Genomic DNA, 21,872 nt, shown 5'->3' with positions numbered 1-21,872 from the left:
TATTTAAAATGGATAACTAACAAAGACCTACATGGTACTCTGCTCAATGTTATATGCCAGCCTCGATGGGAGGGGGCTTTGGGGGAGAATGGATACATGTATATATATATGGCTGAATCCCTTTGCAGTTCACCTGAAACTACCACACATTGTTAATCGGCTATATCCCAATGCAAAAAAAAAAAAGTTTCAAGTTTGGGGGAAAAATGTATACTACCATCTACAAGCCAAGAAGGAAGCCCTTGTTAGAAATGGAATCAGCCAGTATGCGGAGGGAGGAGGGTTCAGGATGGGGAACACAGGTATACCTGTGGCGGATTCATTTCGATATTTGGCAAAACTAATACAATATTGTAAAGTTTAAAAATAAAATAAAATTAAAAAAAAAAAGAAATGGAATCAGCCAGAACCTTGATCTCAGACTTCCTTCTAGCCTCCAGAACTGTATGAGAACACATTTCTGTTGCTTAAGTCACCCAGTCTATGGTATTGTTATGGTAGCCCAAGTTAAGACAGTGGTTATGTAGGAGAATGTACTTGTCCTTGGGAAATGCACAGCAAAGTAATCCAGGAACAAGGAGCCATCATGTCTGCAACCTACTATAAAGTGGTTCATAAAAAGGAAATAATGCCTATATATATAAATGTGTATATAGAGAGAGGATGGAGGGAAGGAAGGAGGGAGAATCACAAAGAAAATGTGGTAAAATACTAACAATTGTTGAATTTGGTTGAAGGGCTTATAGGAATTCTCTGTATTATTCACAGAAATTCTCTCTCAGTTTGAAATTATTTCTAAATAAAAGGTTTAAAAAATTAACTGGTCCTTTGGGGGTATGTGTTCATTAGGAATTTGAGCAGTGTTTTAGACCAATAATATTTATGGAATCTTTCCAATCTGATTAGGCTCACTTTATCAGACACTATTTCCTTACCTGGGCACAGTATTGGCTCCTTGTTGCCACCCTTCAAAGTTTCCTATCTTACTTCACTCTCTCTGCAGTCCTGCATCTACAGGATAAGCAACTTGTCAACATTCTAAAGATGAGGCGGTTGCAGTTGAAAGTGGCTTGCCTGGGTGACCTTCACCAACGACCCTGGACTGCTTGGAGGGCCACTGAACCGAAATGTATCCAGGGCACTAGAAAGCATTTCCCTGTTTCCCAAAGGTATGAAGCACTGAAACATCTCCCTTTTCTTTGTGTGAGACAGAGCACATGCTTCTAGCCATGCTCACCTCGAACATGACAATGATTCTGGACACTTCCTCTTCTCACCTCCTCCCTCCATCCTGTATAAACAGAAAGACAAGTGTTCTGATCCCAAACCATGCACCACCACAACCACCCTCACTGCCACCATCACACTTGGTCTCCTTTTCGTGGAGAAGCAGAGTCCAGAATCTCCAGTGCCCCGGCCACCTGGCATAGCTGGCTGGGAAGATGGGATGGGCTTAAGGGCTTCTCTGGGAGAATCCTGGGCAGCCCCCAGCAGCAGGCTCAGCCTTGGCCTACATGTTACTGTGAAACCTCTCTGCTGCTGAGGATGTAGTAGTGCTTTCTTCCACTCCCTGAGCTCAGAGGGCCTCTTAGGGCCCATTCTCTGAGGGGTCAGCCAGCCCTGCTACTCTCCCCATACAGTCCAGGAAACCCTGTAGGAAAAGTGTCCTCCAGCCAGTCCCACTTCAGCACTTCCTGTGTTCCCCATCAACATTCCTCTCAGTGGAATTTACTTCTCCAAATTGTGGCTGAGTTTCCTCCTGCCTGGGCCCTTCCTGCACCCTCTTCTCAGCTTCAGCAAGCACCACCCACCCCCTACCTCCCGCTTCCTCAGGTCCCCACCCTGAGTGGCACCCAAGTGTGAAAAGTACTTTTGAGAAGCCTCTGTGCATTGGCTCTTGGAGCCATTCATCAGTGAGCCAAGCGCTGGATCTTGTGCTGGGTATGAGGGGTCACCCTCTGCCCCTGGGGAGCTGACAGGCTGTACTGGAAGTGTGTCTTGTGTGACACAGTCCCCTCATGTACCAGGAACCCAGTTCTAGCCACTTCCCTGCCACCATCACACTTGGTCTCCTTTTTGTGGGGAAGCAGAGTCCGGAATCTCCAGTGCCCCGGCCACCTGGCATAGCTGGCTGGGAAGATGGGATGGGCTTAAGGGCTTCTCTGGGAGAACCCTGGGCAGCCCCCAGCAGCAGGCTCAGCCTTGGCCTACATGTTACTGTGAAACCTCTGTCCTTTCCCCTGGGACCCAGGTGGGCCCATGGCCCAGTCTCTCCATGCTACAGATGAGGGCAGTGCCTCAGGAGGGTGGCAATGCTGCCCTAGTACCCTTCACCCACAGAGGGCCCATCACTCACCCTGGAATCTTATGAGAGGGAAAAGGAGCCTCTATCTTGTCTGGAACAAAGCACTCAGGAGTTCCACCTCCACCCTAACCCCTCCTAGGTTCCAAGGCAAGCAGCCTCAGGCAACATGGCCCCTTCAGAGCACAGTTTTATCTTCTTGGTACCTTGTTGCACTAAACTCAGAAACAATGTAGCGACTAAACAACAACAACAAAGGACATACAGTATAGCACCTAGAGCTATACTCAATAATTTTATAATAATCTGTAAGGGAAAAGAATCTGAAAAAACTGAGTCACTTTACTATATACCTCAAACCAGCACAACACTGTAGATCAACTATACTTTGATAAAAACAGTAAATTTCCAATAATGTAAATGTAAATGATGGAGTAATAAGATTAATAATTTAGGATTAAGGGGATGTAGTTCTAGAAGTTTTTTTAAGCTCTCGTAACTAATATTTTGGAAAATGTCTTTTCCCTGATATAGTTTGTTTTATTTATCCTCTATAAACGTTTAGTTGGATTTTAATATAGTACCCTTTATGGTGGTATCACCAACTTCTTTCAGCTGGAGATAGCATAGCATAGTGAAAACTGCACAAGCTCTGGCAAAACAAGACCAATAAATTAACATATTCAAGTTAAAATATGGTAAAATGAAGAAAGTCACCAAACAATGGGAATTTATGAAAAAAAAAAAAAAAACATACAGAAAGTCTGTAGCTAAAAATCACAGTAAGTGAAAGTAAGAAATCAACAGAAGGTTTTACTAGGAATAAAACCACCATAAGACCCAGCAATCCCACTTCTAGGCATACACCTCGAGGAAACAAATATTGAAAAAGACACATGTATCCCATTGTTCACTGCAGCACTATTTACAATAGCTAGAGCATGGAAGCAACCTAGATGTCCATCGACAGATGAATGGATAAAGAAGTTGTGGTTCATATACACAATGGAAAATTACTCAGCCATAAAAAGGAATACATTTGAGTTAGTTCTGATGAAGTGGATGAACCTAGAACCTATTATACAGAGTGAAGTGAGTCAGAAGAGAAAGATAAATATCATATTCTAATGCATATATACGGAATCTAGAAAAATGGTACTGAAAAATTTATTTACAGGGAAGCAATGGAGAAACAGACATAGAGAATAGACTTATGGACATGGGGAGAAGAGAGGAGAGGGTGAGATGTATGGAAAGAATAACATGTAAATTTAATTACCATATGTAAAATAGACAGCCAACAGGAATTTGCTGTATGACTCAGGAAACTCAAACAGGGGCTCTGTATCAACCTAGAGGGGTGGGGTGGGGAGGGAGATGGAAGGAGGTTCAAAAGGGAGGGGATATATGTATACCTATGGCTGATTCATGTTGAGGTTTGACAGAAACCAACAAAATTCTGTAAAGCAATTATCCTTCAATAAAAAAATAAATTAAAAAATCAACAGAAGGTTTTAGTAGCAAACTGGAAACAGGTGAGGCATGGATAATAGAAAATATCATTACTGAATTACAGAGAACTAAAAGATTGGAAAACAATGAAAAGAAAGAGACTCAAGGCACATGGTGGAAAAAATCTAAAAGATGCAGTCACAGAAAGGGAGGCATTTGCTGCCGAGTGTTGGTGAGGGTGTGGAACAGCAGAAATTCTCCTCCTCTGCTAGGGGGGATGTAAAATGGTATAGCCACTTTGGAAAATATCAATAGTTGCTTCAAGAGCTAACAATACATCTATGATATGGTCCAGCCATTCGATTTCTATGTATATACCAAACAGAAATGTGTACATATGTGCACTAAATAGCATGTACTAGAATGTCCAGAGGAGCTTTATTGATAACAGCCAAAAACTGTTTTTATTTGAGATTGATCAGCCACAGAATGGATAAAGGATCAAATAATTTTGCAGGAACAACAGTACAGCAGATGCTCATGGCAAGATACCCACTATATTAAATAAAGCTTCCCAATTAAAAAAAAATCATATAATGAACACCATACTATTGAGTATTCATATAACAAACCTTTTTTGAACTCCTTTTATGTAGCCGGGGTTTTCCTGGGTGTTTGGGGAAACAGAAATTGCAGAATACACATTTCCTATCCTTGAAGGGCTTATAGTCCATAGTGTGGACACCCAAATGCTGCAAAGCTGTGGAAGGGGTATAAGTTTTGAAAGGTGCATTGTGTCCTTCAGGCTGATCTGGAAAAGGCATTTCCAGATGGACACATCAGGTGGGACAGGGCACAGGTGCCAGATAAATGTGGCAGGTAACTACAGACACCTGGGAATGAAAGGCAACTGGAATTGGAGGGTGTGAGTAAGCTAACAGGTCACAGGCTGGGGCCACGGCAGCAAAGGGAACAAGGATGAGTCTCTGCACCCATGTCTGTCAGTGGTAGAGCTGTTGGCATTTTGGGTGGGACAGTTCTGTGTTGGGCAGATCTATCCCATACCCTGCAGGATGTTTCATCTCCCCACCTCTATTGAACAAATGACTTCAGTCCTGCCTTGTCTTGTGACAACTGAAAATGATTCTTCATATTTCCAAAGCAGTACAGGTCCACACCACAGGGAGCCGAGAAAGGCACTCCTGGGTCACTGAGAATGTTTAACTTCTTGATCTCAGGGGTGGTTACAAGGCTGTGCTCTAAAATTCATTGAGCTATACTTTTTAAATGTGTATGCTTTCCTGGATAAATGTTATACTTTGATTTAAAAGTTTATAGAAAAAACTTATGGGCTTAAAGGAACATATAGAGGAAAATTTATAATCTTAAATGAATATGTTGGGAACAAGAAAGATTTGCTAGCTAAGCATCCTCCTCAAGAAGTTATAAACAGAAAACAAAGTGATTTCAAATAATAGGAGAAAGGTGAATGAAGAGACATTTTCTAAAAATATATATTATACTTGACACATGAAACCAAAACACCACTGAAATAGGATAGAGTCTACAGACCACTCAAACTTGATTAAAATAAAGTTAAAACTGATATAGAATCAGGAGTGAGAAAGGGAACATAATGCATCCAGAGGAGATTTTAAAGGATGAAAACACAATGTGAATCTTCCAATTAAATGTGGTAGACTGGCCACAAGCATTTAAGTCAGATTTTTTCTAGGACACAAAAACAGAAACTGTAAACAAATGTTTGTTTTGATATATAAACTCACCATGTGAACAAAGGAGATGTTGTGAGAGCACAACAGGTTTCTGGAAAGCAGCCAAAAAAGTGGGCACAGACCCAGCCGAGCAGACCAGAGAAGATCCAGCCCCTTGGCCCAGCAGAGTCCCTGAGGGATACAGTAAGATGAGAATTGGTATAAATATTGAAGGCTCCGAGCTCTGGGTTATGGGAATTCAGTGTGGATCTGTGGTACGTCAGGATGGTCTGGTAGTGACAAAAGAAAGTGAAGTCGCTCAGTCGTGTCCAACTCTTTGGGACCCCATGGACTGTAGCCCACCAGGCTTTTACCGTCTGAGCCACCAGGGAAGCCCAGTGACAATAGAAACCTGGGGTCAAATGACTAGTTTAGATGCCTAGAAGATATTATTAATAGTGTTTTGAAGGTTTTAACTAAAAGAATAAGTCAAGAAAAAGAAGTATATAAATTTGAAGGGAGTCTGGTGCTTCTCTGCATATCCCAGATAATTAAATCAGGAGAAATCACTGTTGATATAGTTGTGAAGGTTTAGGTATGGGAAATGAGAAAGTGGAATAATTGATATAATTTTAGGGGGAGTGTTCCATGCCCCCATTTTCTGGGCCCAGGAGAGGTCAGAAAGTGAAATAACCCATATAAACAACCCATATAAATGCAGTGTGTATAAACCCACATACTGCTCTGTGGTGGGTCTGAGTCCAGCCTGAGAGGGATCTATCTACTGTGGCCTTAGGTATCATGGTAGTACCACTAGGTCTGACTCACCTTGTAATTCATGGGGATCTTCTTGTGCAGTCTTCACAGCCAGGCCATCCCCTTCACAGCTGCAGCAGGAACTCTCCACATCCCAAGGGGACTCGGAAAGCAGATGACTCACAAGCAAGTGGCTGTGGACACAGGAAGGGGCAGAGGTCAGCAGAGGCCCAGCACCTGGAAGTATTTCATGCACCACCCAGCTTGGAATGATAAAATGAAGATGATGATAATGCTCACCTGGTACAGTGTTAGGCTGAGAAAATGAGCTGAAGAAAGTAAAGCACTTAGCACAATGCCAGCTCATAAGGGCAGAATGCTAATAGTTGTTACTTCTGTTAGCACATGTCTGTGTGCTAAGTCGCTTCAGCCCGTGTCCAACTCTTTTGGGACCCCATGGGCTGCAGTCTGCCAGGCTTTTCTGTTCATGGAATTCTCCAGGCAAAAATACTGAAGTGGATTGCCATTTCCTCCTCCAGGGGATCTTCCCCACCCAGGGATCAAATCCAAGTCTCTTACATCTCCTGCATTGGCAGGCTGGTTCTTTACCACTAGCACCACCAGGGAAGTCCCCTTTTGTGGTGGCTCAGCATATTTCTATCCCTAACTAGTCAGGATGCCCTAGAAAACCCATCACACCCCTTTAGTATGCTCAGAGCCTAGCTCCAAATGCTCTGCACCAGTCATGACACAGCTACCATCTTCATCCCTATGTCATAAATTAAGAAGCTGAGAAATGGCGAGGATAAGGACAAAGTGCTCAAGTTTATACGAACAACAAACGTTTGGTCTGTCCAAAACCTGAACTTCTAAAAGGGAAGTGACCCGCCACCAGCAAGCCAACAACTGCAAACACCTGTCGCTTCAAAAGACACAAAAGGAAGCCCAAGTTTAGTCTGTGTTCTGGACCCGCCCTTTTCCCCTATGATGGGCCAAAAGAAGCTGTAGTGGGCGGGGCGTGTGGGGAACCTCTACAAACACCCTGCCCTCCACATAGAAGTCCCTCGGGAAGTACTTCAACTATATTTTTCTGTTTGTCTTACTGCCAGTACCACTATTGGCATTGCTGGAACTTCTGTATTATTGTAGCATCATTGATTACGTCTCTTGTACCCCGTCCACCACATAGACCACCCCACAAGGCCCGCACACCATAGAGATTTCGGAGGTAACTCACACTTAACTCTTGCATGAACGAAGAGCGAATATATCTCGTTTGGTTAGTTCGACCTGAGCAGAGGGCCCAAATTTAGCATTCTAGTCCCGAGAATGGATTAGCCGCTTAGACCCCCATAACCTCAGTGTACCCGAGCACCGCCCTTATTGCCCCTCCAGGACGAGACTGAGTGGAACCAGATGGACAGATGGGAAGGGCCGTGTTTTACAGAATTAGATGGATTGCAGAGAACTCTAGCATGCAAGCAGGGAGAGGAGGAAAAGAAACGGACCAGTAGACACTGTGAGGGCTGTGTATGGAGCCCATAGGGAGCATACCTTGCGCAGGGGTGGGGCTCAGTGGATTTCAAATGAGGGTGGAGACAAGGGAGGCACAGGTGGAATACAAGGCAGGAATGATGCCTAGAGTATATGAAGGGATGGAGACATGGATGCAGGACTATGTATATATAACGGCAAAGTATATTCTCTGATCACAATGGAATTGGATTATAAATCATAACAATAGATGGGAATAGCAAAGTGTATTATAATCCAATACTATATTATGTATTGAGGTGAGGTGAGAGATCCCACATAGGCCATCAGGGTGTGTGATCAGTCTTGTCTGACTGCAGCCCCAGGGACTATAGCCCGCCAGGCTCCTCTTACCTGCCAGGCTCCTCTGTCCACGGAATATTACAGGCGAGAATACTGGAGTGGGTTGCCATTTCCTACTCCAAGGGATCTTCCTGACCCAGGGATTGAACCTGTTTTCTTATTAAGATCAAGACAAAGGCAAATATTTCCACTGTAGTCACTTCTATTCATTGTACTGCAGGTTCTGCTGCTGCTGCTGCTAAGTCGCTTCAGTCATGTCCGACTCTGTGTGACCCCATAGATGGCAGCCCATCAGGCTCCCATGTCCCTGGGATTCTCCAGGCAAGAATACTGGAGTGGGTTCTAGCAAGTACAATAAGACAAGAAATAAATAAAATGGAAAGAAAGAAGCAAAGCTACCGTTTCTTACAGATGACATGATTGTCTATGTATAAAACCTTACAGGATCAAAACCAGCTACTAGAACTTATAAATGAGCTTTGCAAGGTTATAGGATACAAGCTCAACATGCAAAAGTCAGCTGTATTTCTCTATCCTAGCAAATAACTATTGGAAACTTTAAAATAACTAATATCATTTAAAATAATATAGACATATAAAATATTTAGGGATAAATTTGACAAAATGTGTAAAATTTGCATACTAGAAACTAGAAAACACTTTTGAGAGAAATGAAAGAAGACCTAAATAAATGGAAAGATATATCCTGTTCATGGATCTGAAAACTCAGTATTATTAAAATGTCAACTATTTCCAAATAGATCCATAGATTCGATTCAATCCCAATCAAAACCCAAGCAGGCTTTTTATAGTAACCAACAAGCTGATTCCAAAATTCATTTGGAAATATAAAAGACTCATATATGCCTAAAAATTGTGGAAAAGAGTAAAGTTGGAGGACTTATACTATTTGACTTCAAGACTTATTATAAAGCTACAGTAATCAGTGATGTTATGGTAATACAGAAGTTACAATGCCAGTAAGACAGACAAACAGAAAAATAGAACTGAAGTACTTCTAGAGGGACTTCCCTGGAGGTCCAGTGGCTCAGACACCACAATCCCAATGCAGGGGTACTGGGTTTGATCCACGGTCAGAGAACTAGCTCACACTTGCCACAACTGAGAGTTTGGATGCCACAACTAAAGATTCTGCATGCCACAACTGGTGTTAGGCTCAGCACCAATGGGCCTAACAGAAACTGGGTTCCAGCTCCCAAATAAATAAATAAGAACTGAAGTACTTCCAGAAATACAACCAATCAACTGATTTTCTTTTAACAGAAATGACAAGGTAATTCAATGGTGGGAGGATAACTTTTTTTTTTTTTTAACAAATGGTTCTGGAACAACTGGACAGCCATATGCAAAACAAAATGAACTTAAATCCTTTCTTAAGACCATATACAAAATTAAATCAAAATGGACATAACTACATGTAAGAACCAATATTATAAAATGTCTAGAAGAAAGCATAGGATAAAATCTTAGTGACTTTGAAATTTGCAAAAATTTCTTAACAACGACTCAAAAAGCATGGACTATGAAAGAAAGTATAAATACATTGGACTCAACTAAAATTAAAAACTTTTCTCTTCTGTTATTCAAATGAAAAGGCAAACTTGGGAGCAAATATTTGCAAAATATATATCCAACAAAGGACTTATATCTAGGATATATAAAGAGCTCTTACAATTGGGCAAAATAAAAGATACACCAACCAAGATGATATAGATTGTAAATAAGCATAAGACGCTCCACAGCATTATAGGAAAATGTAAATTGAAACCACAGTGAGATACCATATCATTCCCACAAAAACGGCTGAAATTTAAAAGGAGTAATTATACCTAGTGAGGGCAAAGATATGAAGCAAATGCAACACTTACACACTGCTTGTGGGAATGTAAAATGGTATGGCACTTTGGAAAACAGTTTAGTAATTTCTTAAATAGCTAAATACACACTCAACATATAACAAAAATATTCATTCCCAGGTATTCACACAAGAGAAATGAAAGCTATGTCCACACAAAGACTTGCATTGAAATGTTCGTTATCACTTTTATTTCTAACAGCCAAAAACTAGAAACACCATAGATTTCTATCAACACATGAATGGGTAAACAAATTTGGTTTATCTATACAATGAAATACCACTTAGGAGTAAAAAGTAAGTAATATAGACACATGTAACAACAAAAATGAATCACAAAATAATTATGCTGAATGAAAGAAGCCAAACAAAACAAGGATACCTACAATATGATTCCATATATATAAAACTAGAAAATTCAAACTAATTTGTAATGAAAAACAGATCAGTGGTTGCCTGTGGATGGGGGGGGGAGAGTGTAGGGAGAGAGAGATGGGTGTCAAAGGGTCATAAGGAAATTGTTAGGGGTAATGGATACATTCATTGTTTTTATCATAGTGATGGTTTTAAAGGTACATATATATGCCAAAACTCACCAAATTATGCACTTTAAATAATTTCCATTTACTTTATGTTATTATACCTCAGTAAAGTTGTAAAATATATTTTGGAGACAGTGAGAGAAATTTGAAAATGGACTGGATATGCAATATCATATTCAATATCATATGAGAACTAGATTGATAATGATAATCTAGGTATGGGGGTGAATGTCCTTATTTTTAGGAGATGGATGCTCAAGTATTTGAGTGTAATGTTCTAATGTCTGTAATTTGCCATCAATTACTCAGGAAAAAATTTACGTATACTGTTGAATCTAGATGAAAGTTATGTGTGTTAATTGTACTGTTCTTTTGATGTTTGTACATGATTGAAAATTGACATAATTAAAATGTAGGGAAAACACAATATTGTTACATTGATTTATTGCCCATCCTCTTAGGAAGAGAGACATGATCTTTATTATCCTAGAATGTAAGTAAATCTTCTCTGTGAATGTCTCCAGGGAGGGAGACATTGTCTATCTTTATTGTCCTGAAATGTAAATAAATCTGAGCACACTGGCTATTAATGCCTAGGCATTAAGAAACATGAGAGATTCATGGAGAAGAGCCAACCATAAACAACCAAAAAGAATAATGATATGAAATGAATGTAGAGCAGTATGAAATGGACGGAGATGACAAAGACACATTACATATGCATAACTGATGTCCATGAAGAAAACATAGACCAGATTAAAAAGTTAAGGAAAATAACACTTCCCTGAAATAAAAGGCTTGAATCATGATTGGAACAACTCACTATAACCCAGTCAAAATCAGTTTACAAAAATCAAGACTAAGGCATACACTTCTAAAGATCCTTAACTTCGAGCATAAAAAAAGAATCATATGGCAGAAACATACAAGAAAAATAGCAGGTTAATCTAAGATTTCTCAATGGCACCACCCAATTTTACAAGAGTGATGTTTACCAAGTTCTCAGGAAAAGAAAGTGTAACATTAACAATCAGGGTTCATTTGGGGCTGTGGATTCATTATGAGTATAATGAAATAAGGAATTTAAAAATATGAATTAGATCATGCACAATTGTGGGAGTAGCTGGGGAAGTAAAGGCATGGAAGGGGAATTTGGAAGATTAGAGGTCACCAAATCAGCCTTTTTGAAACACTGGCATGGGTGGATAAGTCAGTGCTTGCAAGAAAATCTGAGAAGCCAGGCACACTCAGCTGCTTAAGTAACACTGTGAAAGGGGAGCTGATGAAGAAGTCTATGAAGAGCTGTTGCCTTTGTGGGCTGCAGCCAGGCATCAAGTGGCAGGCCGAAGGTCAGCAGGGCTAGGAGACAAGTGAAAGTTGCTCAGTCTTGTCTGACTCTTTGCCAGACCATGGACCATACAGGTCCATGAAATTCTCCAGGCCAGAATACTGGAGTGGGTAGCCACTCCCTTCTCCAGGGAATCTTCCCAACCCAGGGATCGAACCTGGGTCTCCAGATTGCAGGTAGATTCTTTACCATCTGAGCCACCAGGGAAGCCCAAGAGTACTGGAGTGGGTAGCCTATCCCTTCTCCAGCAGATCTTCCCAACCCAGGAATCAAACTGGGGTCTCCTGCATTACAGGCGGATTCTTTGCCAGCTGAGCTACCAGAGAAGCCCTGGCTGGGAGATAGAAAGGGCTGAATACAGAGTGGAAGAGAGTGAAGAAATGTTAAGACCTAGGTATCTCTGCATTTGTCCTTCTCTGAATCTAATCTCAAACTTTTGGAGTAATGGCTGCTCCTTCATTTTGACCTCCCAAATCTCATGCAACTTCTACTTTTGGCTGACTTGGAATCACAAAGGACTCTTGAAAACACATTTCTCAGTATAACTTAGACAACAACAGACTAATGCAGCCCAATAGCCTAATATTTTTTTCTACTGGAAAAATTTTGTGGTGAAGTAACACCACCTGAGTTCAGAAATCCCTTCAAATTTGCTCAGTTGTTTTCCTTAAATTCACTTCTAAATAACACCAAAGGTAATAATGACCTCCTTGTCACAAAATCCAAGAACCAGTTTTCCATCCTCATGTGAATTGACCTTTAGTCTGGAAAGTTTCTCCACTGAAACATTCCTTGGAAACACTCTATTGTCTATGAGTCACTTTCTCATCTGGTATGTTTTCTTCTTTCCGGTTGCTCCTTCCCATTATCCTCTATACATGAATCTTTCTTAGCCTAGCCCTCAAAAGGTGGTAACAAGACTTGGCCCTTGGCCCGTTTTTCCTGTTACTTTAAACATTTTCTTTAGGTAGTTGGAGACTAAGACACCACAGATAAGCCCTCAAATCCTGCCCAATCATAGAGAATGGTAGGGGGACCTTGGCAGACTCAGCTGCTGCTGCTAAGTCACTTCAGTCGTGTCCGACTCTGTGCGACCCCATAGACGGCGGCCCACCAGGCTCCCCCGTCCCTGGGATTCTCCAGGCAAGAACACTGGAGTGGGTTGCCACTTCCTTCTCCAATGCATGAAAGGGAAAAGTGAAAGTGAAGTCACTCAGTCATGTCCGACTCCGCGACCCCATGGTCTGCAGCCTTCCAGGCTCCTCTGTCCATGGGATTGTCCAGGCAAGAGTACTGGAGTGGGGTGCCATTGCCTTCTCCAGGCAGACTCAGCAAGTGGTATGTATCTAGTATTCATCAAGAACTCCCCACGCATAGTTCTAAGTGCTTTATATAGACAAATGCATTAATTTATTATGAGTAATTATGTACCCTCAAAGATATGTTGAGGGGCTTCCCCAGTGGCTCAGCAGTAAAGAATCCACCTGCAATGCAGAAGACACAGGTTCAATCCCTGGGTCGGGATGATCCCCTGGAGGAGGAAATGGCAACCCACTCCAGTATTCTTGCCTGGAGAATCCTGTAGACAAAGGAGCCTGGTGGGCTACAGTCCATAGGGTGTGCAAAGAATTGGACACAACTGAAGTGACTTAGCAGTAGCAACAGCAAAGATACATTGAAGTCCTAACTGCCAGAACCTCAGAATGTGAATTCAATTGATAATAGAGTCTTTACAGAAGTAATAAAGTTAAAATGAGGTCAGTAGGGTGGGCCTAATCCAATATGACTGCATTCTAAAGGGAAAATCAGACACAGAGACAGACATGCAGAGGGAACACGACCTGGAGACACTCAGGAAGAAAATGGCTGTGTGACTGGAGTGATGCATCCACAAGCTAATGAATACTTGAGACTACCAGAAACTAGGAGAGAAGCAGGAAACAATTCCTCCTCTAGTACCTTCAGAGGAAGTGTGGCCCTGCTGACACCTTGATTTCAGACTTCTGGCCTCACAATACATTTCTGTTGAAGCCAATCAGTTTGTGGAACTATATAGCCCTAGGAAGTTTATACTCATCTCACGTTGAATCTATGAGATATGTACTGCTGTGAACATCCTTTACAGCTGAATAAATCAGTACAGAGAGATTACTAACTTGCTCAAGGTCACAGAGCTAGTAACTGGTAGAGTCAGGATTGAAACCCTAGCCATCGGTTCCTGAGCCTATCTACACAGCCATTATGAAAACCGCCTCGTAATATTTTGAACAGCATTGCTAAGTTGAAAAAGGGGTATATAAATAAATCTTAATATGCAAACAGTTAAATAAGTTATTGCATATCCACCCTGCAAACTATGATGCAATTATTCAAGAATGTTATTATTCAGTAATAAAGCAAGCAGAGATAATTATGTGATACGATACCATATTTGAAAGTCAAGGAAGAAAACAAACCTTATATAGCTTCTATCTGATTATAAGCATGTAACATATGTATATCTATATATAATTTATATGAGCACAGATTAAAACATGAAAGCATTCATAGTAGTTAATTAGTATTGGTTATCTGTTCTGAATACATAGTGGAGGAAAGTCAGTAAATAATAAATGTATTAGGTAGCTTTTTCTGGGTAACAAGCCTCCAAAAACATAGTGGCTTAAAACAATAAACATTTTAATCAATGATTCTGTGAGTTGTCTGGGATCAGTGGGGTCGATGGCAGATCTTTTCTAGTCTAGAAACAGACTGCCCTAAAATTTAGCAGCTTAAAACATTTATTCTCTTGTGGTTTCTGTGGGTCAGGAATTCAGGTGAGGCTCAGAAGTGTGCCTTTGGCTGAAGGTCTTTCATGAAGCTGCAGTCAAACTGTCAGCTAAGGCTATGGTCATATTTGAAGACTAGATTGGGAGAATATGCTCCCAAACTCACCCACATAGGTCTTTCCATAGAGCTGCCTCATGCTTCCCCTAAGGTGAACCAACTGAGAGTGAGAGCATCCAAAATGGAAGCCCCTGTCTTTCTGTAACCTAATCTTGGAAGTGACATCCTATTACCTCTGCCTTATTCTATTCACTAGAACCAAGTCATTAACCTGGTGCAAACTCATCAGAACAGGATTATACAAAGGTGTAGATACCAAGAGGTGGGGATCACGATGCAAGGTCGTCTCAGAGGCTGCTGACCACAGCCGGCCTGACCATGGTTACATGGATAGAATGGCTTCATTCACATATCTTGCAGATGAAATCTAGTTGGTTTAGGGTACCTCAATTGGGATGGCTCATCTCTGTTCCACTGCTGCTCCATAAGGTTACTCATAGCATAACTCAGGCTTTTCCATACTTGGGCTCAGGATTTCAAAGAGCAGCAATAGTGGGCAAACCTCAATGTGCAAGTACTTCTCAAGCCTCTGCTAGTGTCATATTTGCTAATATCCCTTTGACCAAAGAAAATGGCCAAATCCAGTTTCAAGGGCTGGAGAAATAGACTCTACCTCTTGGGTAAAGTGGTAAAGTCATGTGGAAAGGGGGCATATATTCTGATAGTAGTGGCCAAAGGAGACCATCCAGACTTCTGGATTCTGGCTAGAAATGCAGACACTTGGAAAGAGCTTAGCTCCCATTCTTACAATTAGAAAAAATCCAGGTAATCTATAAAATCATAACTTTCCTTGAATTCATCAGGGAGCTAATGTCATAGGGGAACAAACTAGCTTGATATATAAGACAAATGCCTCAAAGAAGGCAGGAAGTTATCATTGGGTTATCTGTGGCAGAGCAGGAAAGAAGATGGGTCCACCACACCAAAATTAAGAATTCAGCAAGAATCTTGAATAAAGTTCTAAAAGTTGAGTGTGGGATAGTGCGAGAATATCAGAGCTCTGAGAGCTGGAGACACAGGCCCCCACTTTCAGGTTATTCTCCATAGACCTCCACTGGTTGCTCATAAGAAACATCAGGGGTAGGATGGGAGACTGCAGAATGCCTCTCTCAGTGGTGTAGGCCTTTAGGGGCACAGCTGCTGATACAGAAATGGCCAAAGCCCTGATGGGACCCTACTCCCTCACAGAATAAAAACCTTAAGCCACTGGGTGAAGTGCAGCAAACCTTGTTGCCCCCAAGACATAGGTAAAGATCTACTGTAGCTAGAGGAAAGGAAAAGGGAAGGACAGGAAACCTTCCTAGGTTCAGACCATTTAAAGCCTTATATTAATACTAACGGGAAGGGCAGGATCACTGAAAAAGCTTCACCTTCCAAGATCTAGGGATATAGGGCCTAAGACTGAGGCTGGCCCCAGACACCTCCTGCCCTCCCACTCATCAGGTCACCAAGACCCAGGTAATAATAAAAGTCTGCTACTAAGGGAGAGGCAAGAGCATAGAGAGAGCGCCTCTCCATAGTATAAGCACATTAAGAAAGGCCTAAAGGCAAGGGTGGTGCAGGAATACTGAGAAAAATTATCTGGAAAACCAGTGCCTACTGGAAGCACAAGGTAACACTAGAGAAATTTGAAGTCATTGATACATTGCAGGTAAAGAGAGCAACACCACCACCTAAATACCAGAACAAATCCTAACTAGCTGGCCTCAATTCCCCTATGCCAATGACCTATAAGGAAAGTAACATGTCTACTCCCAGGAATTACATATTTACCTCAGTTTCTACTATCCTACATATAACATCTGACATTCAGCCAAATATTACATGCAAAACAGCAAGAATAAATAATCCACTGTCAAGAGACAAAACAATCAACAGATCCAGATTCAGTTGATTTAGTTGTTGAAACTGTCAAACAAGGAGTTTAAAATAACAATGATTAGTATGTTAAAGAGGGTAGTGGAAAATGTAAACAACAGGTATAAACATGTGGGGAATTTCAGCAGAGATGAAAACTCTTTCAAATTCAAATGGACAATCTAGAAATAAAAAGAAAACATAACTGAGATAAAGATTGCCTTCAATGGGTTCATCAGTAGATCTGACAGAGCCAGGGTAGAGGTTAAAATGAGTGACCTTGAAGATAGGTTAATAGAAATGATCCCACTGAAACACAAAGCAAAATAATGACTGAAAACAGGCATACATACAGGGATGGAAAATTTTAGTATTTCCTATCACAGTCTCTCTCCCGATAATAAATTATTTACATTATCACACCAGGCAAAATCTATTCACCCCCATTCCAAGACCTCCAAACATTCATCCCAAATTAAAACATAAGGCTCAAATCCATAGACCTTAAGATTTCTATATCAGATTCAAATATGGCTGAGGCTCCTTGGGTGTAGATTCTCAGCTTTTTTAATCCAGAGACCTGTGAACTAAATGACAAGTTATATGACCACTCCCCTAACCCAACACACACATACTCACACATGTGCATACACATAAATATAAATACAATAGTGAGATAGGGATAGGATAACTGTAACAGATACTTCCATTCAAAAAGGGAAGGAAAAAGAGGCATATATCAATCACTGTTCAATAACAATTCTGAAATCCCACAGAGCAAATACTGTCAGGTCTCTCTGCTCCAGGGGCAAAAAATGTTTCTTGTTTAGGTCATAGTTCTGCCTGGGAATGGCTTCCCAATCCATTTTAGTACATTGTTCTTGGATCTTCTCTCTGAGACGGCCTTCTTTTCCCATAAGAAATGGCCCATGTTTGCAGCTGAGTAACTTTCACAGCTTGCTTCCTGTTCACAGAAGTTAAGACAGGGGAGTCCATTTTTCACTTTGGACTTTTTCAGTCCTTTAAGTCCAACATGGAGGTAGTTTTGTTAGTAAAACTCTGTTAAAAATGTTGCAAGTTTTCTATGAATCTGGTGTGTATTTACTCTATGTCCCAAATGCAACATCAACAATTCTTTTTAAGATGGGCCCCTCTCTACTTTGAACAGTGAGTCAGGCTATTGGGACACTGTTGAGAAGTTTTTAGGAGCTGTTTAGCTTAGCTGACAGGGTCTCCCAAACACCAACTTAAATATTTTACACATTTTAACAAAGGGTCTTAGAGCCACATCTATGATTTGATCTCTACTCTGGAGGTCACTTTTTCACCTTGAGAATATTTTGATGGCTGGAGAGATTGGAGATGTGAAGCAGTTATTTTCCAACTCAGCCAACTCCTGTTTTTTTAGGTGTTTCTTCTGAACTCTGATTGCAAATGGAACAGTTATTTACTTAGTTCATATTTTTTTTCTGCATTTTATCATATGCAGCTAAAAGAAGCAAACAGATACTTCAACATTCTGTTGGAAATCTCTTTAGCCAGATCCACAAGTTCATTTGGTATATTCTCTCTCTTTCCACAGAGCATGGTAGCTGTTTTGCTATTTTTTCCCTCACTAAACAACATGGACTGCCATCTTCTGCAGACTTTCTTAACAGTTATCCTCATTGCTTTTCCAGTCTCCACCTGATGCCCAGGCCCAAAGCTGATGCCACATGTTTTATATTTTGATACAACACCCCCAGTAGGTGTACACTTTTATGCATTACTCAGCATTTGCTGTATAACAGACTACACCAAACTTAGTAGCTTAAAACAATCATTTTTTCTATCTCATAAGTCTCCAGGTTGGTTGGGATGACTGATGTGGCTCTTCTGGTGTGGGCTGGCATGGCTGGGGCTGGAGGTTAAAGAAGGCCTTACTCCCACATCTGGCATTTGGTTTAAGGGGCTTCATATGGGTTGGTTCATCTCTGTTCCACGTGGTTTCACATCCCTTAGTAACTTGAGCTTCTTCACATGAAGGTCTCAGAATTCAAAAGAGCAGCAAGAAAGGGTAAGTCTCAAGGCAGGCTTTTCACACCTCTCCAGCATCTTCTTGAATCTCTTTGTTAATGTATATTGGCCCAAGCAATTCACATGGCCAAACTCAGAGTCAAGGAGTAGAGAGATAGCTCTGCCTCTTAATAAGAGAAACAACAGTAATATTACAAAGAGGGGTGCATAAAAGGATGGGAGAGACCTGTGGTTATTTCTGCATTGTACCACAATGAAGGAAGATAAAAATATGATGTCATGGAAATCAACATGTATGACAGGATTATATTTGTTTGTGTCAAATTATATCAGCAGATGAGTGTATATATAAAACCATAATGACTTTAAAACTGTGGATTCACATGAGCAAAATATTCAGTAGCAAACATATTTGATAAGACACAAATACATTAAATAAAAAAAAGAATTTCAACTCAATTATTCCTCCCATTGTGCAATGTGTTTTGCTACAAACAGATCTGAGAGCAGGTCTATACATCAAATATATTATTGTTTTGTCCTACGTTTCATTTTGTTGTCACTTTAAATTGCTTAATACAACACAATAAACATTACTGTCATTTTTATCATTTTTCATACTTTATCTATAAAGAATTTGGTAATAATTTGCCTTATAATACTTTCTACAGGAAGGCTTTTCCTAATATCTCAAACTGATAACATTTTCCCCAGTATGAATTCAATTATATTTTGTGAGGATTTGCAAATATGGAAATTCCTCATCATTCAATGCATTCTTAGAGGGTCTCTTCTGAATAATTTTTCTCATCTCAGGTGAAAGAGCCTGACACATTCTTTTTATTATGCAATACATTCAATATCTGATCTGTCTTGGTTGAATTTTATTACACACACTTAGACCTGATTTCTGTGGTAAGGCTTTCTCATTTTCAAGAAACAGGGTTACTTTCATGTATGAATATTGCGATGCATACTCAGAACGGATTTCTGAGTGAACCCTTTTCCACAGTCACTACATTTATAGGGTTTATCTCCAGTATGAATTGTTTGGTGTTTATTGAAATTTGACCTGTCTGTGAAAGCTTTCCCACATTCTGCACATATATATGGTTTCTCCCCTGTGTGAATTCGCTGATGTACTTTGAGGTGTGGTTTCTTTGAGAAGGATTTCTCACAGTTAGAACATTTATAAGGCTTATCTGTAGTATGGATTCTCTGATGTGTAAGTAACTCTGACTTCTGGATGAAGGCCCTGCCACAATCAGCACAAACATAGGGCTTCTCTCCAGTATGAATAGTCTGGTGTTTATTGAAATTTGACCTATCCGTGAAGGCCTTCCCGCATTCGGCACATATATAAGACTTCTCTCCAGTGTGAGATTTCTGGTGAGTATTCAGATTTGATCTGTTGGTAAAGGCCTTACCACAGTCAGTGCATATGTAGGGTTTCTCTCCTGTGTGAATTCGCTTATGCATCTGGAGTTGTGACTTAGAAGGGAAAGATTTTGCACAGTCACTGCATTCATAAGGCTTCTCTCCAGTATGAATTCTTTGATGTGCAATCAAGTGTGCCTTTTGGATGAAGGCCTGCCCACACTCAGTACATATGTAGGATCTCTCTCCTGAATGAATTCTCTGATGCATTCTGAGTGTTGATTTTTGGGTAAAGGCCTTCCCACACTCACTGCACTTATGGTGTCTCTCTCCAGTATGAATTTTCTGATGTACATTGAGGGCTGAGTTCAGGGAGAAGCCTTTCCCACATTCACTGCATTCATAAAGTTTTTCTCCAGTATGGGTTGTCTGATGCCTTAGGAGAGACGACACTTGGAAAAATGATTTTCCACATTCATGACATTTATAGGGTTTTTCTCTAGTATGAATTTTCTCATGCAGAATTAATTCTGAATTCTGGATGAATGCCTTTCCACACTCAGAACATATATATAGCTTTTCATCTCTATGAACTCTCAAATAAATACTGAGTAGTGGCTTCTGTGTAAAAACATTGACACATTTCCTAAGTTCATGAGGTTTATCCATAGTATGAATTCTCTGAGGTGCAAAGAGTTGAGACCTCTGGGTGAAGATCTTCCCAAGTTCAGTACACATATTTGCTTTCTCCCCAACAGGAAATTTCAGATTGTGACTGAGTGCTTGTTTGAAGCTGAAGACTTTTCCACACTGATTGCTGTCACAGAATTTCACTCCAGTATGTGTATTTTCATGGTTAGTATAAGAAGAGCTCTGGGTGAAAACTTGACTGTGTCCAATAATTTTATCAAAGTTATTTGTTGCATTGCTTTCACTATGAATATGTACATCTAAATTATGCTTTAAATTCTTTCCAAAAGAGTTACGTTTATGGGGTCTTTTCTGTGAAGGAATACAATTTGGGCCTGGATGAATAAATTTTCCACTGTTTTTATATTCATAATCCCACTCTGTATTCAATATTTTCTTATTGATGAAAGCAGCATGACTCAAAGATTTGTTCTGCTTTTCCTGGTAGCTTTTTATTTGTTCAGCATCTTGCCACAGTACTTCTAAAATGGAATACAATGAATCATCTTTTGCATCTTCACCTTCCATTTCACCATGAAATGAAACTTTTCCAGAAATTCTTTTTTGTAAGGTTTTAATCCCAAACTTTCCATCTAAAAAGAGAAAAAAAGTAAAATGACACAAAGAATACATAACAGAAGATTAAGAGGTACACTTAAGTTAATCCAAATTGGTCACAGAGAAACCAGTAAATCTGATGATGATGATGATGACAATAACAGAAAGTACATAAATAGCACTTATTATGTGCCAAGCTCTTACATGCTTCAGTGGTACAGGCATTGTTCTACAAAATACATACATATGAACTCATTTAATCCTTTCAAAAGCCCTATGAGGTATCTTATCCACCACTGTAGATAAGGAAAGTGAAGTTCAGAATAATTACACAGATATTCAGTATTGGAGATTGGAGTTTAACATAAGCAATCTAGCTCTATTTTGGTAGGGGATATCAAGTAAGGTGGACTGAAGATTAAACAGAGAAGGGTTTTAAGGGGAAACATCTATGGAGAGCCTAGGCTTGAATGGGTAACTCAGAGTCTAAGTCCTCATTAGCTTTCCATTCTAAATCCTCACTAATCTCACTGCTTATTGCTTATCAGCATCAATATCAAATTAATGTGATAAAAATAGTTAAGTTTGCTAAGAGAGTAGATTCTACAAGTTCTCATCACAAAGAAAATCTTTTCCTTTTCATTTTTGTATCTATATAATA

The 21,872-nt window shown here is 40.3% G+C and overlaps 1 protein-coding gene across 6 annotated transcripts in view; it reads right to left on the bottom strand.

The window, feature by feature from the left end:
- LOC129639648 (zinc finger protein 81) overlaps positions 1-21,872 on the bottom strand; it is a 151,684-nt gene that overhangs the window by 5,663 nt on the left and 124,149 nt on the right. For 5 of the 6 annotated variants that reach the window (XM_055564793.1, XM_055564792.1, XM_055564791.1 and 2 more), the window contains one exon: positions 10,101-21,246. In XM_055564793.1, coding sequence (XP_055420768.1) covers positions 19,538-21,246 — 1,709 coding nt within the window. In that variant the 3' untranslated portion in view covers positions 10,101-19,537. Of the gene's footprint in view, positions 1-1,237; positions 1,292-5,541; positions 5,662-6,297; positions 6,420-10,100; positions 21,247-21,872 lie in introns of those variants that run through there. The other variant, XM_055564795.1, reaches the window with a different exon arrangement.

Source organism: Bubalus kerabau, chromosome X (assembly GCF_029407905.1).
Source record: "Bubalus kerabau isolate K-KA32 ecotype Philippines breed swamp buffalo chromosome X, PCC_UOA_SB_1v2, whole genome shotgun sequence".
NCBI classification, from domain to species: Eukaryota; Metazoa; Chordata; class Mammalia; order Artiodactyla; family Bovidae; genus Bubalus; species Bubalus kerabau.
Note: the sequence above shows the minus strand (reverse complement) of the source record. Positions and strands in the feature narration are given on the sequence as shown.